Raw genomic sequence first — 17,060 nt, 5'->3', positions numbered from 1 at the left:
TTATGGAAAAATGATATTGAATAACTCACTATTATGTGTACGTAGCACACTGTTGTTGCACAATGTCCATCTAGTTCTAAATGAAAATGAGAAAGAACGTATGATTAGAGAGAGCATTGTAGGATAAATGAAACGGGCTAGCTTAATTAGAATACAATTAACATGCTAATTACTTTGCTTTCATCTGAAGAAGGCACAATGATATGGAGGGAGAGTGGCCAGCAAAAGCCTCACACACACAAGTGCACACACACACAGACTTACAAGGGCATTTAGATGAGCCGTGCTTTGTTAAATACAAAATCTTATTTAGTATGTAGAGAGAAACTGGAGGCCAGGGGAGAAAAATTCAGAGGAGAACAGAGGAGGGTTTGGCTTGACAGAGGATTCCCGGTCAATATCTGTAGACACTGCTGGGATAAATAATCACTCAGCATGGAAAACAAACCCACACTTATTCATTCAGTATGCAAGACACACCACACACACTCAATATGCAAGACGAATCGATATGTCAGGATCAGCCTTCAGCTACGGGCTGCGCCGGCATCTCGCGGCTACCACTGATATCGCCACACACACAGAGAGAGAGAGAGAGAGAGAGAGTTGTGTCTTTTCTAGCATGTGGAAGAAATCTCATCAAAGGACAGCAAAAGTCATGTCAGTATTGACTGCTGGATGTGACTTCAAATGCACCGCTTTAAACAGTCTGTTTGACAAACATATATTACATCAGCTAAAAAAAAACATTCAAAAAAATTAAAAAAAGTTCTTTGTTCAGACATTTGTTCAGACAGCTAATGACTGGTAGGCCCTACTTAAGTAAATTATTCTAAGACACAGAGTTGGAATCACTAATGAGGCACACATTTACAGTTTAGAAGATTTACAAACATGTTTAAAAACATGTTTCAAGCATGCAAAGATTAATGGTTGTGATTAAGTATTCTCATGTATTTGTATGCTCCAGAACACATGGTGAGGAAATCAGGAGAAAGCTGAATAGATACTATTATTCCTAAACACTTTTTTTTTATGGTTATGAATCCAATGTGATGCACACTTTGCATTGAGTCTGTTATTGAAGACACAGCATTTCTTAACAGCTCAGTTGTTAATAAAAAAAAAAGGAAAATGGTCATTAAAAACTAAATTACAATTATTTTTGTTGCAAATAAATTCTGAATAACATTTTCCGACCTTGCATAATATAATATAATATAATATAATATAATATAATATAATATAATATAATATAATATAATATAATATAATATAATATAATATATGATTTTATAATGTAATATTAGCATCGTATGATCTATTCTATTGGTAAATTATAATACATGGTGTCGAGAAGTTCTGCTCTTTGAGCATATAATATAATAAATATAATACAATATAATATAAACATTGTGCTATATTCAAATGGCAAATTATAATATATAATATTATAATATTATAGCCAAAACCCCTGAATAATTAATTTAGCCATTAAAATTGTTTTCCTCATACAATGTTTTTTCCATTGTTCACATATAATATAGAGTAATGATAATATTTTATCAGAATATTGAACTTAGTGACTTGTTGCAGTACTGTTGCAAAATTCCCAGCAATTCCAGTCCAAGTCTTCAGAAAGAGAAGTACAAAACTTTGATATTGTACATCTACTCAAACGAGCACCTACAACTGCTGATGCAATCATATAAGAAGATTTTTTTAAAAACATTCTGGGAAAAAAAAGTGCACATATATTGAGCATGAACCAGGAAGTCAGCAGTCACAAAGAAAGAAAATCCTTTGCACTGCTCTCCTGTCCAGTAAAGAATAAGACCTAAATGCAAGCCGGGTTGATCCCCTGCATATACTGAAGTAGAGGCAGATGAATGCTTACCCATGCATGCAGCAATAGCAAATATGGTGCGTGGGAGGAGAGGTTCTGGCTGAGCATGAGTGTTTATAACCCAGCGTGGATAAATGGTTTGTGGGCCGAATCCTGCATCGAGAAGTTCTGCTCTTTGACATCTTTTTATATTTCTTGCACGCTCCCGTTTAGTTACTTGAATTTCATTTTGGCTGTATACTGTCGGCAAGTAAATGTCAGCATACCAAACGACCCAGCACCTAGAGAAGTCTTTGCATAATTTAAATCCCATTTTCAGGCATCCAACCATTTGTAGATTATATGTCACCTCCAGTTAAAAATGATGTGTGGAGATTCCTCTGTGAGAAAACACTTCTTCACAAGGACAATTACGAGCAAATGCACGTGCACACACATCTCTCTCAATGTGTAAATTAAACCAAACAACGTGGCGTTCTGACAGGCTTTCTGGCATCACCTTCAATCACATACACAAAGGAAATCTATTTATTTTTATACAATATTCTATGTCAATGGGACATCAAATGAGTAAGTTCTAGCAATTTGAATATGTAATTTGCTTGTTCTCTGTACACTTGGACTTACTGCGACATCCTAAAATGAAGATCAAACTTGTCAAATACTGTACCGTATGTGTTGCTGATTCTTGAGGTTATTGATTTGAACAACATTCTAAGTCTAAATAATACATTTGGTGCACAACTATGGACATATGACACCTCAAACAATGGGTTTGTTGAGCAGAGGTGTGATATTGCTTTTCTAAGCTAACTGACTGAATTTTGCTTGCTGGATGATAAAATGGGCAAAATAATCAATGAGACAATGTTTTCTTTTAGAAATTTCTTTAGATAAAGAACCAACCTACCCACTTTAGAATCACCTAAACCACCTAAATAATATAAATTCTTAAACTGGACTTGTGTTGCAGTCTGAAATCATAAATCACACTGTAGGCTATTCGTTTCTCCTAGGTTTTTTCCTCAATTTATGTCAACTGATGGAGTTTGGGTTTCTTGCCACTGTCTCCTTCAGCTCAGTTGGTCAGGGTTTAAAAGGCACTAAATATTCATTATTAGTATTGATTGAATAAACTGAATTGAGCTGAATGAAAACACTATTGTCTTCTGTTGAGCTGCTTTATAGCTGAATCAAATTTGTTTTATAATTTACAAATTTTGCTGAATTGAATCCAAATTGAACTGACTCAAGCTGAATAATGACACTACTGTCTTCAGTAGTGAATTGAGCTTGTTTCATAATGTATGAACTTTAGATTGTTATTGAACTGAACTGAACCAACACTGACTTGAGCTGAATAATGACACTATTGTCTTTTTAGAACTGCTTTACAACATATTTCAGATTTGTCTCAAATTTGATGAAGTTTGCTTCACTGATTCTGTTATTTTCTGTTTATTACTGTGAAGCTGCTTTGAAACAATCTATATTTATAAACCAACTTGACTTGCCAAGCAACCACTTTGAACACCCTAGCAACCACATGGCTACATTTTTAATCCTCTACGAATACTACGCAAATGCAATATGAATTCACAAAATGACAGATTTCCCTCCAAATGTGCTGTGAAACTAAAGAAAAAGAAAAAATGTGATGCAAACAGGCATCGCTCACATTTTCAGAAAATGTAAAACATTTAAGAAATTTTCATCTCTTTGAGAGCACAGTGTTTGCACAGCATTTGCACAGATACAAGAAGACAATTTTTTTTTTTAAATATACGTGCTTATGCTGTTCCAGTGCTATATTCAGGTACAAAACTGAGATGAGGCAGGTTAACATGACTAGTATTACGGTTGAAGCTGAGTAGTTCTGATAGCAAGCGTATAGCACAAATCAGATTGTAGTGCAGGATAGAGGGGGAAAAGTATTAAGCAGGATAAATCAGGAAAAAGCTTTTATATTTTATATTTATAATGAAAGTGTTGTTAAACAACACCTAAATTAAACGAAAAATGTGTGCAAAAAAATATTTTTTACAGAGCAGTGCTATTTCTCTGCCTCTCCTGCGGTTCTGCATGCGGCATCAGGACATCAGCAGGATGAGAGATGGCAGATATCCCAGGAGACCTGCCCTTTGGCAAACATCTCAGAGTCTGTCTGGGTGGACATTTCACTGATCCTAGACCAGCGTCAGACACTGTTCCACCCGTCTTAAAATATCACCGCTGCTGGTAACACCACAAAGCTGATTTCAGATCAGCATCAACAACTTCTGCCCACATTGACATGCTATGCAGTGACATTTTCTGACTGTACCGCTCCTTTCAAAACTGTCACTATGAGAAAAAGCAAAATGTCACTGATGGAGAAAATAAAACAGAAAAGTGACTTTTGTGTTCATGTCCAGTAGCTTCGAGGTCATCTGTATGCTAGTGTGCTCCTAAAAGTAGCCATAAATACTGTAACTTGTTGGTTGGTAAAAAAAGAGACTTGTTGGCTTGTAAAAAATATTTTTTTATGTTTTTGAGAGAAACTACTTGTGGCTGCATTTATTTGATAAAAATACAGTAAAAACAGTAATATAGTAAAATATTATTACAATTTAAAACAACTGTTTTCTTTTTAAATATATTTTAAAATGTAATTTATTCCTGTGGTGGCAAAGATACATTTTCAGCATCATTACTCCAGACTTAAGTGTCACATGATCCTTCAGAAAATATTCTAATATGCTGATTTGCTGCTCAAGAATAATAACAGGATGTTGTATAAGACAGGAAACAAAATAATGAGATGTTTAGATGAGATGTTTAATTCACTGTAGAAACCAAACTAGTATTTGATCATTTATCAGCAAAGAAGCAACTTGATTCTGTACTACTAAGACAATTTATATAAATATACACCACCAGTCAAAAGTTTTTGGACAGTAAGCTTTTTAAAGTTTTTTAATGTATTCTCTTCTGCTCACCAAGCTTGCATTTATTTGATCCAAAATACAGCAAAAGCAGTAATATTGTGAAATGTTAATGTAAATGTTAACTTTTTATGTTAATGTATTTTAAAATGTCATTTATTCATGTGATCAAAGCTACATTTTCAGCATCATTACTCCAGTCTTCAGTGTTCCTTCAGAAATCATTCTAACATGCTGATTTGCTGTTCAAGAAATTATTATTATTATTATTATTATCAATATTTAAAACATTTTTTTGGGGGGGGGGGGGTTTTTTTTTTTGTTCAAAAGAACAGCATTTATTTGAAATAGAAATCTTTTGTAAGCTTTAAGATCCGGTTGGCAGCCATTTGAGAAAATGCGAGTGCAAGAACATACTGTCATAGAATATAAACATGTCTCTCCTTTCCTGTTATGATTTCAAGCAGATGTTTGAAAACAATAAACTATATAATAAACTACGACCTCAGAGGGATCCAATTCCTCAGGTGAATCAGTGCTGGTGGACTGTGCCTTTAAAGTGGAGATCTGGAGTGAGCAGCTCCTCTGTACACAGTGTCACGGGACAGTGAAAGTGGGCCATGTAAGGAGTAGGAACATAACGTGACTGCAAAGGGAAAAAAATACTGAATTACAGCCCACATGCTTTCTAAAAATAAGACAGCTGAGGTGAAGAAGCAAAGAAACAGAAATATTAGTAAAGTATGAGAGAATGTAATTATCTCACCTGTGAGAGAAAGAAAAAAATGTACAGACTTTTTAAAAGAAAACTCAGTGTATTGAATATATTCATTATTGAATTTACTACAGCAATAATAATAACAATAATAATAAAAAAAAACATAAATTGTAAATTAGGAATGTGGAAAAGGGATATATGGACCCTATTGGAAAAAATAAGGAAAGTAATGTTCACATATAAACACTTTTGTGCTGTGAATTGACTAAATGAAAATGTGCCTTCTGTGAAAACATGTTCATTAAAGAAATTAAAATTAGCTGAAAATGTGCTCAAATGAGCTTGCTTCCTCATTTATTAGAATAAATTCATCACTTACTCACTGATGAATCCTCTGCAGTGAATGGGTGCCGTCAGAATGAGAGTCTAAACAGCTGTTTAAACATCACACTTTATTTTAAAGTGTCCTTGTTACAGTGTAATTTTACAGTATATTTAAGAACTGAGTAATTTGAATTAACTACACATACTTACTATATGGGGGTTAGGATTAGGGTTTGGTTTAAGGTTACTTGCATGTAATGTAGCATAGTTTTTTGTTATTATAATAGTAAGAACATGTAACATGTGTAACAAGGACACCTTCATATAAAGTGTTACCAAACATCACAATAATCCACAAGTAATCCACACGACTCCAGTCCATCAGTTAATGTCTTGTGAAGCGAAAAGCTGCATGTTTCTAAAAAATAAATCAATCATTAATGCCTTTTAACTTCAAATTATCTAAAATATGAGTCTTCTATCCATGATAATGCTTTCTCCAGTGAAAAGTTAGCTTTTTTGTTATCTAATGCAATAAATCATTTAAATAATTTTAAGTGTGCTTTTTAGGACCACTGTATTCCTGCTTATTTGCTGTTTTAGGTTTCTTTCGTCTGTTCCACTGTTTTGAATTTTATTATGCTGTTTGTGTCATATTTTACCTGCTTAACTCTTAGGGTAAGTGTTCAAACCAGAATTCTTACACAGACTCACTCCGCTAACTTGATGCTGAGCTCAGGGGTAATTGCTTGTGTGTTTTTTAGAAAGACTACTGCAGATACTAACAAATTTAAAAAGACTAAAGAAAAAAGGCAAATTAATTTCTAGGTGCAGAGATAGCTGTTTATAGACGCATCTAAAGAGGTGGAAGCAATTGTAGAGAACGATTCCCAGGAGAGAGACATCTTAGAAGAAGTAGAAGAGATCGCTTTGATGCATGATATACAGTATATTCTGTTTATTAATGCATCAAGAATGCGAGCGTTATTTCGTAAATATTATTCAAAAGACAATCTCATTTAATTGTCTTAACCTCAATATTGAATTTAAAGTGGTCAAAATAAATCCTTAGGTTCTACTCCAACCAATCTAAATTCACCTATTCCAAATAATGTTCCAAATGTAATGATAAAGCTAATCACAGTTGTTTTGCTTTTTATCAAAACCAAAGTTCTGGGAAGGTCTGTTCTGAGAAACTCTGTTAGCAGAATTACTGCCACCTGTACAGAGTGAAGTCAAGTCAAGTCAAGTCAAGTCACCTTTATTTATATAGCGCTTTTAACAATACAGATTGTGACAAAGCAACTGAACAGCATTAATTAGGAAAATAGTGTCAATAATGCAAAATGACAATAGTAAACACTCATTTTTCAGTTAAAGACAGTTCATCATTGAATTCAGTGATGTCAACATCCAGCTCAGTTCAGTTTAAATAATATCTTTGCAATTATGTCAACGATAACGCTGGAAATGAAGTGTCCCCAACTAAGCAAACCAGAGGCGACAGCGGCAAGGAACCAAAACTCCATCAGTGACAGAATGGAGAAAAAACCTTGGGAGAAACCAGGCTCAGTCGGGGGGCCAGTTCTCCTCTGACCAGACGAACCAGCAGTACAGAAAAATCAATATAAGATGTAATAAAACAGACGATGAATAATATTAACAGCAATTATTATATGATGCAATCAAACTTATAGCAAAATGTGGTAGTTCTGTATGTTGTTTCAGGGTTGGCATCATCTGAGGTCCTCTGAGGGGTTGCATCATCTCTTCTCAGGTGTTCTGGATCCAGACTGAAGCTTGTGTAAATCCTAGTTACCACGGGATGTTAATCCCGTGGCAAAAGACAGAGAAACAAATACAAACATAATTAGCGTAGCTGCTGTTCCAACCAAGTGACCACTGGTAAAGTAATTAGTGAGCGTATGTATTTTGACAGATCTCCACAGGTGGTTGCTGATGTCCTGTGGGTGTGAATAAAGGCCAGCATATGATCTCTAATTCCCTCCAGCAGATTTTTAATACCCAGCAAATTGTTACAACCTTGTACATGTAAAATTAATTATTCTGATATTAGAAAAATATAGTGGTTGACACAAAATGTCAAATCTCTGAAGAAAATAAGCAATTATTTATAAAGGAGATTGACATGTTGAAGCATGACATTGTGCAGCTGGTACAACTCTGATTTTTATCTTGTAAAAATATGACATTTTCACAAGAAATGCTTCAATATTGGATCTTTCTAAGCGCAAACACTGGCAATATTAAAGTATAAAGTCTGGTCATTAGCTTGTTCTAACCAAGAACTGACCACTTAAACAAAATGAGATGATATATAAAGCTATTTGTGTACACACTGTACATCATGCTTGGGTTATATATACAATAGACCTAAAAGATACTTAATCTAAACCCCCAACCGTAAACTTTAGTGTGTAATTTGTTCTGCGTTTATGGACATTTATCATGCGTCATTAATGCTATTACCTTTCTGCAATCCCATATGATGCAATAGGCAACAAAAAATAGACTTGAATATTATAGAGAACCTAAAAACAATCCAGAACACTCCAGCATTATAGCAACTGCAACAACACTCAAATTCTTTTAATATGAGTATTCTTTTAAGAAAACACAATGATCCAGTTTACATGCTATACCACTGCAGCCAACAGCGAGCTTCTTTCTATTGCAGAAATAAAGGTAAAATGCAGGCTGATAATCTTCTGCAATCATCCTTTCATAAAAATCCCAAGTCGGAGATGAAAGTTAATATCATATGGATTTTCTGCTCCTTATTGTTAAAGTTTTTTATGTCTCACCGATCCTTCATTAGTCTTTCTCTAGCATGGTAATGTTGCAGAGTTTCTGTAGATGGTGTTTGAAGTTTAGTAGTTCTAACGTTTCACTTTTCTTGTGAATTCTGCTTAATTCTACATGGATGTAATTCAAGTTGACGTTGTCTGATAAGAAGCCACTAGTTGGATAGGCAGAGGGACACCCAAAAGCATTTTAGTTGGATGCAAACTGCTGTGCTGGTACATAAACAGCCTCACACAGCACGATGAACAGCAGAGCGAAAAGTAAATAACTCAAGTTGACAGTGTATCAACAAACCACTGAATCTTCCTAAATATTAAAGCTAGGAAAATTAATTAGAGAAGTATAAAATTAATGAAAATTTAAAGTAGAAATCTCTATATATCTATCTATCTATCTATCTAGAAGCACACACAACTTTCTTAAACTCACTATACTTAGCAAACACAAAGTTCTCATCTCCTGAAAGCACTCCCAAGAATAACAAATAAACCCCACCTAATTGTAGCCTGTCAGCCTGAAATTGTTCACTGCAACCCCATATTTCCTCACTCAGCTGTGAGCAGACAACACCGCAAACTCGCCCAACTGCCTCTGTTACTCTGTAACCTGAACTTCATGAGACAGCGCAGAGACAACTGTTGCCTGCGATGTGTGCTTGAATCAGTGAACACATAGTGAGGGGGCGACAGATGCTGGATGGTGATGTGACAAGTCTTGTTCTTTTCCTATTGTCAAAGGTCTTGGGTCCAATCAAACTATTCTCTTGCAAATACATTTGACAAAACAGCCTGTATGTCCTTTCTTCATCCCCAAACAATGTAATATTAATACATTTCAATGTCTGACCAAGGGCCCAACTTTGACCAACTTTATGTGTGGGACGTTTCTTGACAGGGTGATCTCATTCATATTTGTAGAGTATACCCCTATTTTTTTGTAGTTTGTATAGACACTGAATTGTACAATATCAACATAATGACAGAATCTAAAATGTAAAAACTCTTGCAAATGTAAAACTTTAGAGACTTTTTAGAGTGGCCAGACATTTGTCCAGAAGGAAACTTGTCATAGAAAACCATCATGATTATAAATTATGTCAGGATGGGTCTAATAAGAGTAAAATCATTTGCACTTAATTAGAGCTGAATTTAGTATCTTTAGAAATCACACAACAGAATGAAACTATGATATGTATTAACTGCATTAAATGTGACGGCTAAAAGGAATCAACCATAAAAATCAAACAATTACTTTAGTATTCAATAAATCTAAATTTAGTATCTTTAGAAATCACACAACAGAATGAAACTATGATATGTATTAACTGCATTAAATGTGACGGCTAAAAAGGAATCAACCATAAAAATCAAACAATTACTTTAGTATTCAATAAATCTCAAATATTTGGAAACATCTGAATAATAAAGTTGTTTCGAATCTCAATAGCAGATCAAACGGTTATCTAGAAATAAATAAAAACATTTTGAAATAAATCTGTCTGAAAAGAAATGTTCCAGGATCAAAACAATTAAGCTCAATTGACAGCATTTATGGTATAATGTCAAATACACAAATACTCGTAAAAACCTGTCTTACTTGAACTATACATTTGTTTAAATGGTTATTTTTGTGCTGTGACTACAGTTCAAGGTGAATGCACTTCTAGTTATTAGCCTCCAATATAATTCTTGTGGGAGTTGTCAGTACATCAACAGAGGAATGTTGTCACACACCTTGTGTCAGGTAGCAGATGGCTTTCGTTTAGACCTTCTGGCTAATTTTTATTATCAAAAATTATGAACATATACAGACAACTGGAAGGAGAAAGATCCTTGATCTCTTTTCAGTTAATAGTGTTAGGTTTACCAGCTGATATACATTTAATTGTACGAATCACATGACACAAATTTTTAAGTGTATCTTTAATGCAAAAGCATTTTTACCAAACATCCAAAATGAATTACTTTTAACTCACTCTTTCTTGTGCAGTTTACATATGCAGTGATGGATGACAGGCTTTTTTTTTTCCACCAGCGTTTCGAGAAACCACTGACACCAAAGACATTACTGATCCACTGCAGCAGTGGAGGAAATATTAACTGTTGAATGCATCCTCTCTCACACATACAGTATATATGTATACACAGTATGTATATATATATATATATAGCTGTTTCTGTAGCCAGGATGAGAGCTGAGCTCCTGTAATCATGTGAGAGCAGTGAGTTGTTTTGCTTGCACAGAAATGAATTTATGATATGTTTGCGTAATGGTTATCCATGCATACATCTGAACTAATTACATGCATTTCATGGTGTGTCTTAGCTTGGCTGCTTTCGCTCTAATATGGCTGCTGAACAGACAAGAAGAGTTTTAAAGAATTGCATCCTACCTACTAAAATGTTTTTGATTTCAATACGAGTTAAAAGAACAGTACACCCAAAAAAGAAATATTCATAATTTACTCACACACACAAAAAATATTTTTAAAACATAGTGTATTTGTCCATACAACGAAAGTCACTGGGGTCCAAAACTCATTCATTCATTCATTCATGTATGTATGTATGTATTTTGGTCAATTTTCTTTGCACTTCTAGTTATTAGCCTCCAATATAATTCTTGTGGGAGTTGTCAGTACATCAACAGAGGAATGTTGTCACACACCTTGTGTCAGGTAGCAGATGGCTTTCGTTTAGACCTTCTGGCTAATTTTTATTATCAAAAATTATGAACATATACAGACAACTGGAAGGAGAAAGATCCTTGATCTCTTTTCAGTTAATAGTGTTAGGTTTACCAGCTGATATACATTTAATTGTACGAATCACATGACACAAATTTTTAAGTGTATCTTTAATGCAAAAGCATTTTTACCAAACATCCAAAATGAATTACTTTTAACTCACTCTTTCTTGTGCAGTTTACATATGCAGTGATGGATGACAGGCTTTTTTTTTTCCACCAGCGTTTCGAGAAACCACTGACACCAAAGACATTACTGATCCACTGCAGCAGTGGAGGAAATATTAACTGTTGAATGCATCCTCTCTCACACATACAGTATATATGTATACACAGTATGTATATATATATATATATAGCTGTTTCTGTAGCCAGGATGAGAGCTGAGCTCCTGTAATCATGTGAGAGCAGTGAGTTGTTTTGCTTGCACAGAAATGAATTTATGATATGTTTGCGTAATGGTTATCCATGCATACATCTGAACTAATTACATGCATTTCATGGTGTGTCTTAGCTTGGCTGCTTTCGCTCTAATATGGCTGCTGAACAGACAAGAAGAGTTTTAAAGAATTGCATCCTACCTACTAAAATGTTTTTGATTTCAATACGAGTTAAAAGAACAGTACACCCAAAAAAGAAATATTCATCATTTACTCACACACACAAAAAATATTTTTAAAACATAGTGTATTTGTCCATACAACGAAAGTCACTGGGGTCCAAAACTCATTCATTCATTCATTCATTCATTCATTCATGTATGTATGTATGTATTTTGGTCAATTTTCTTTATATTGATAATAATAATAATAATAATAATAAGAAATATTACATTACTAAAAATAATAATGTTTAACATTAAGCCTTTCCAAAGTTCAAGGGCATTATTTCCAAAAAAGATACAGCAACAAGAAAAATACCAGTAATCATAAACTATATATAAAATCAACAATATTAAAAGATTAAAACAGGCAATAAAACACAAAATAGTGCTAAAAAGGATAAATATGTCAAAACAAAGAATATGATATAACAATAGTTAAGAGATGACAGAACACAATGGGATACAAACTAGTGTCACCCATATGAAGACCACTCAATGTTTTATAACGTGCAATACACACAAATTTTTTTTATCTTATTCAACACACTACGACTCAAATAAAACAAATTCCTATCAGTTGACAAATCACTTGACCTGATAATTTGCAGGTACCCCCAGCCTGTAAATGTCCAAACCATGTAGGGTTAAAACAAAGAAGAAGAAGAAAAAAAGAAAGAAACCTATGCTTATAAATGTACAGAAAAGGAACACAGTTAAAAACGATACCCACAATAAGACATCTATTAAAAGTTTTGGCACCTGAACGACTCCCTGAGCTTCCCAGCACCCTGAAAGAAAAGTAAAAAGATGATTAAACAAAAATAAAAAATCCTTTTATAATTCTGTCATTACCGATGACAGCCTCTCTAAAAAAGAAAGAAACCTATGCTTATAAATGTACAGAAAAGGAACACGGTTAAAAACGATACCCACAATAAGACATCTATTAAAAGTTTTGGCACCTGAACGACTCCCTGAGCTTCCCAGCCCCCTGAAAGAAAAGTAAAAAGATAATTAAACAAAAATAAAAAATCCTTTTATAATTCTGTCATTACCGATGACAGCCTCTCCGCTGATGCCCTGCAAACCCTGCTGCGTGACTGAGAACAGAAAAATCGTCTTTCAATTTGAACAGCATAATTTTTCATCCTATGTGTCTACTGGAAAGTAAACACTGTTAACCCCGGGGGCCGGGGCCAGGGCCCCCGCCAGCAGCCGTCAGACAATTCGCAAAATTCAATTATGCATCATACCTGCTCCTGTAATGGAGATGACATAAAAGAAAGGCCCTTGACACTGTAGAGACTGTGTAGTAACCCTGTATGCATTATCCACCCCAAGGACTTAATTGCATAGCAGCACATCCTCAGTTACGAGGATGAAAAACGCCTGAAATCATGAGTGATACTGTAGAGTACTAGAAAAACACAAGTATTATTAATTCTCCGTGACGCATTTGTAGTATGTAGCCTGAGGTGTTTAACTGTAGAGACTGTGTAGTAACCCTGTATGCATTATCCACCCCAAGGACTTAATTGCATAGCAGCACATCCTCAGTTACGAGGATGAAAAAGGCCTGAAATCATGAGTGATACTGTAGAGTACTAGAAAAACACAAGTATTATTAATTCTCCGTGACGCATTTGTAGAATGTAGCCTGAGGTGTTTTTGAAGACTGGAACCACATAGTAAAACGCACAGATAATGTCCTGCCTGTGCATGGATCACATGGTTTGCAGAGGCTGTATTACATTCATTTTGAAAGGAAATGGCACCTCTATCTCCATCAATCAGTGGCTAATTACAGGCTGCATATAATGGGCCACCCTTGCTGGAAAGAGTAGGAAACAGATCTTTTGGATGGTTTTGGCTCTCAGGGTGGTGCTTCTTCCCATAGAGCCAAACAAAAGCTGAAGAGTGGCAGCAGCTGTGGAATATCTGCCCGACCATTAGCAGGTTTGTCAATGCGTTCACCATCTCAATACAGCAGTGGTGCAGAAATCAATACATGATCCAAGCTGCTTTTCTTTCAGCTGTGACTTGAGATGCCACTTCAATTCTCATTCAGCTCACATATGGATGAAGCACCATTATGAGACTTTACATTTTTAATATCAAATGTGTGATGGAAAATGAAAATGAAGGAAATGGGTTTCGCACTGCACCAGTACAACTGCAACAGAAAATGACATTATTTACATGAGTTCCCATATTGAGAATTGCACTTCATGCAGCCATAAATTATGTAAGGGACTGCATAGATGGTCTCTTGCTTATTTCATTGCAGTCCCCAAAATAAATCACTATGTTGATGTGAAATATTGATTTGAGTTTAAGTTTTTGTATATTTGTAAATGTATATTTTCTTAAAGTTTCCGCTGAGAAAGAATTAGTCAATATGTCGTCCTGAGGTTACCTCTTATTTCCAACCTGACAGCTGAACATCTCCAGCGCTCAAAAATCAATTCAGTCACAAAGTAAAAAACAAATGAATCCCCCAAGAGAAGGTACTGATATAAGAAGAATCTTTTCAGCTATTCTTTCCTTCAACCTGCAGAAATGGAAACACAACAAACGACACAAAAGTCTGACGGCGCCACTCACCTCTCTACACAACTACCGCAGGAAGCGTCACCACCCACGCACAAACCAACAGAGCCCACTTTAATCACAAGGTGTTTCTCACAACACACACACCTACAAATAGGCACAACCTCTACAGAAGTATTGAAGCACATCACATACCCACACTAAGCCAGAGCTCGGGTTTATCGCTATGGCGGTGGGTTGAAGAAAGTTTACCTCATTTATGCTTTGTCACAATCTTTGGCAGCAGTGTGTGAAAGCGGTTTTCACAGTTCGTTCTATTGCTTGTTCAGACCTTCAGCTTAATTCTGGTTTCACATTGTATTTTGGGGGTATTACTGCGATATGTTTTGTGTCATTGTATGACGGATTGTGTTCATACCAACTGCAGCCCGTATGAGTTCTCATGAACTAGTGATGGGAATTTCGGCTGCATCCGAAAACCTAGGCAGCTAACTTGTTGCCTCACTGCCTTATCCGGCAATGACTTCGCAGGCAGCGTTTGCGCACGAAGGCAAGTCACGAAACTGATTTCGGACATGCTTCTGAGGCAGCGTAACATTTAATGATCTACAACAAAATAGAACAAGCTTTGGTGATAACTAAGTGAAGATTTAATTACTATAATACTGATTTCTCACTAGAAATAACATCAAAAGTGCAAAAAGTTGGTCAGAAACATACATTTACACACAAACTAACCAACAAACCCAACTTTCAGATGCCATCTTTATTTTTTTTTGCTCAACCATCACGGAATGGAATGCACAGGATTGTGGGATATCAAAGGATATATTTATGCTGCCTTCAAAAGTCAACCAGATGAAGGCATCTCAGGAGGCAGGAAGTGAAGCTAACATTGGATTTGAACGTGCCTTGATGGCATCCTACCTTGAAATGTGTTCTCCGAAGGCAGCATGGAAAATGCTGAACACAATCAGTCATACAATGAGTCATTTCTGTGAGTCGGTTCTTTTAAACAGTTCGTTTCGAGCTAGCGCAAAACCTGATTCAGCAATTAGTGGCTAGAAGGGATACAGCTATGGCCAGAAAATAACAATAAAGTAAATTTGCTACCTATCACATTAACGTCTATACCTACCATCAACGCAAATACAGTAATTATTGTTGTTCAGAGTGACAAAAATTCCGCAATATTGATGTGCGTATGCCCAGTAGGCCTTGGTGGCCGTAGCTGCATCCCTTCTAGCCTCATCCATTTTTAGGTCGTTACACGTACAAGTGTGGCATTCACTTGTAGCTCTACAAATCATAAATGTAGGCCTGTAAATTATTTACATTTTGTGTGTCCAAGTTCATTTTGTTGCAGCTATTAAAGTTTTATCCCAATCAGCCTATTTACCTAAATACTTAAATTACTCAAAATTCTTACTATTATCTCACAGTGAAATGATTCCCCAGTTCAATTAGTTGATGAGTTGAAACCAAGCGATTCAAACCGTTCCTTGAACAATCAACCGATTTATTAGCAAATCAGATTCATTTCAATTCATGAACAAATCGTGGCTGGTTTTGTCAACCGGTTTATTTGTTTATTTGTATTTTACTTAAATTTATGTGCGCTTGTGATCTTTAATTAAAAACATTAACTTCACCTCCATTAGCATACAACAATTCCCGATGGACAAAATCAAGCCCTACATATTTTCTCTCTCATTTGAGAAACCTTCCAAATAGACAGAGTACATCACAATAGGGAAGAGAAGAAGAGCACAATTTCCATTTCATGTTGACTTAAAAATATTGATTAGGCCACAAATCGAACATAACTAACATAAACTTCAGACCTTTTCAAGCGGACCTGATGCAATTAGTCGGAAAGCAGTTTTTACATCAACTAAATTAAACTGGACTCTGGTGTCAAACTGACTTGTCACCAACAGTTTTGTGGAGCTTGTGAGAAAACCTGAGAATATCTGTGCATGCAGGCATTGATGATGAAGCCTACTGTTGGCCTATTCGCTAGCGGCTTCTCTTGCTTCATGAGACAGTTCTCCAGAGTACAAAAGCACTCCCTCTGAGGCTAACTGTTGTAGATATCCTCTGCCTGGAAATAGAACTGCACCCTTTATCACTTTAATATACACAACACATTCATCATGCTTTTCCCTGCAGTCATTTCAACAGAGCTTACTGATGTTTTTCTTCTTAATGCATTCACATAGACATACATCAGAATTGCCAGCAGCATCTGAGGGGCTGTGTAGTCATCTTCAAAGACCTGTCTTTTCCAATCTTATGCTTTGATGAAGATCATGCAATCAGGCATTAATTAGCATTAATTTTCAAGAACTCAGTGATATGGAATTTAAACACGCTCAACATATCTACTACTTTTTGTCCATGCACTGAAAACTAATCAACACTTGAACCTCTGTCAACCTATCAGAATGAATAAATCAACAATGATATGATATACAAATATGGTTCTCAAAGAATACAATATCTGATACCATTACTAAAACA

General features: G+C 35.4%; 1 protein-coding gene across 1 annotated transcript in view; it reads right to left on the bottom strand.

Annotated features, from left to right (window-relative positions):
- LOC107587104 (WD40 repeat-containing protein SMU1-like) overlaps positions 1-13,964 on the bottom strand; it is a 34,056-nt gene extending 20,092 nt beyond the window's left edge. Inside the window, exons 1-4 of the mRNA XM_016274748.1 lie at positions 13,793-13,964; positions 13,043-13,087; positions 12,950-12,978; positions 12,747-12,775 (exon numbers count right to left, since the gene is read on the bottom strand). Of these exons, the coding sequence (XP_016130234.1) occupies positions 12,747-12,775; positions 12,950-12,978; positions 13,043-13,087; positions 13,793-13,964 (275 nt within the window). The remainder of the gene's footprint in view (positions 1-12,746; positions 12,776-12,949; positions 12,979-13,042; positions 13,088-13,792) is intronic.
- Between the last annotated feature and the right edge of the window lie 3,096 nt (positions 13,965-17,060).

Source organism: Sinocyclocheilus grahami, unplaced genomic scaffold (assembly GCF_001515645.1).
Source record: "Sinocyclocheilus grahami isolate Dianchi unplaced genomic scaffold, SAMN03320097.WGS_v1.1 scaffold89.1, whole genome shotgun sequence".
NCBI classification, from domain to species: domain Eukaryota; kingdom Metazoa; phylum Chordata; class Actinopteri; order Cypriniformes; family Cyprinidae; genus Sinocyclocheilus; species Sinocyclocheilus grahami.
The sequence above is the reverse complement of the archived record's forward strand: the minus strand, read 5'-3'. Positions and strand labels throughout refer to the sequence as shown.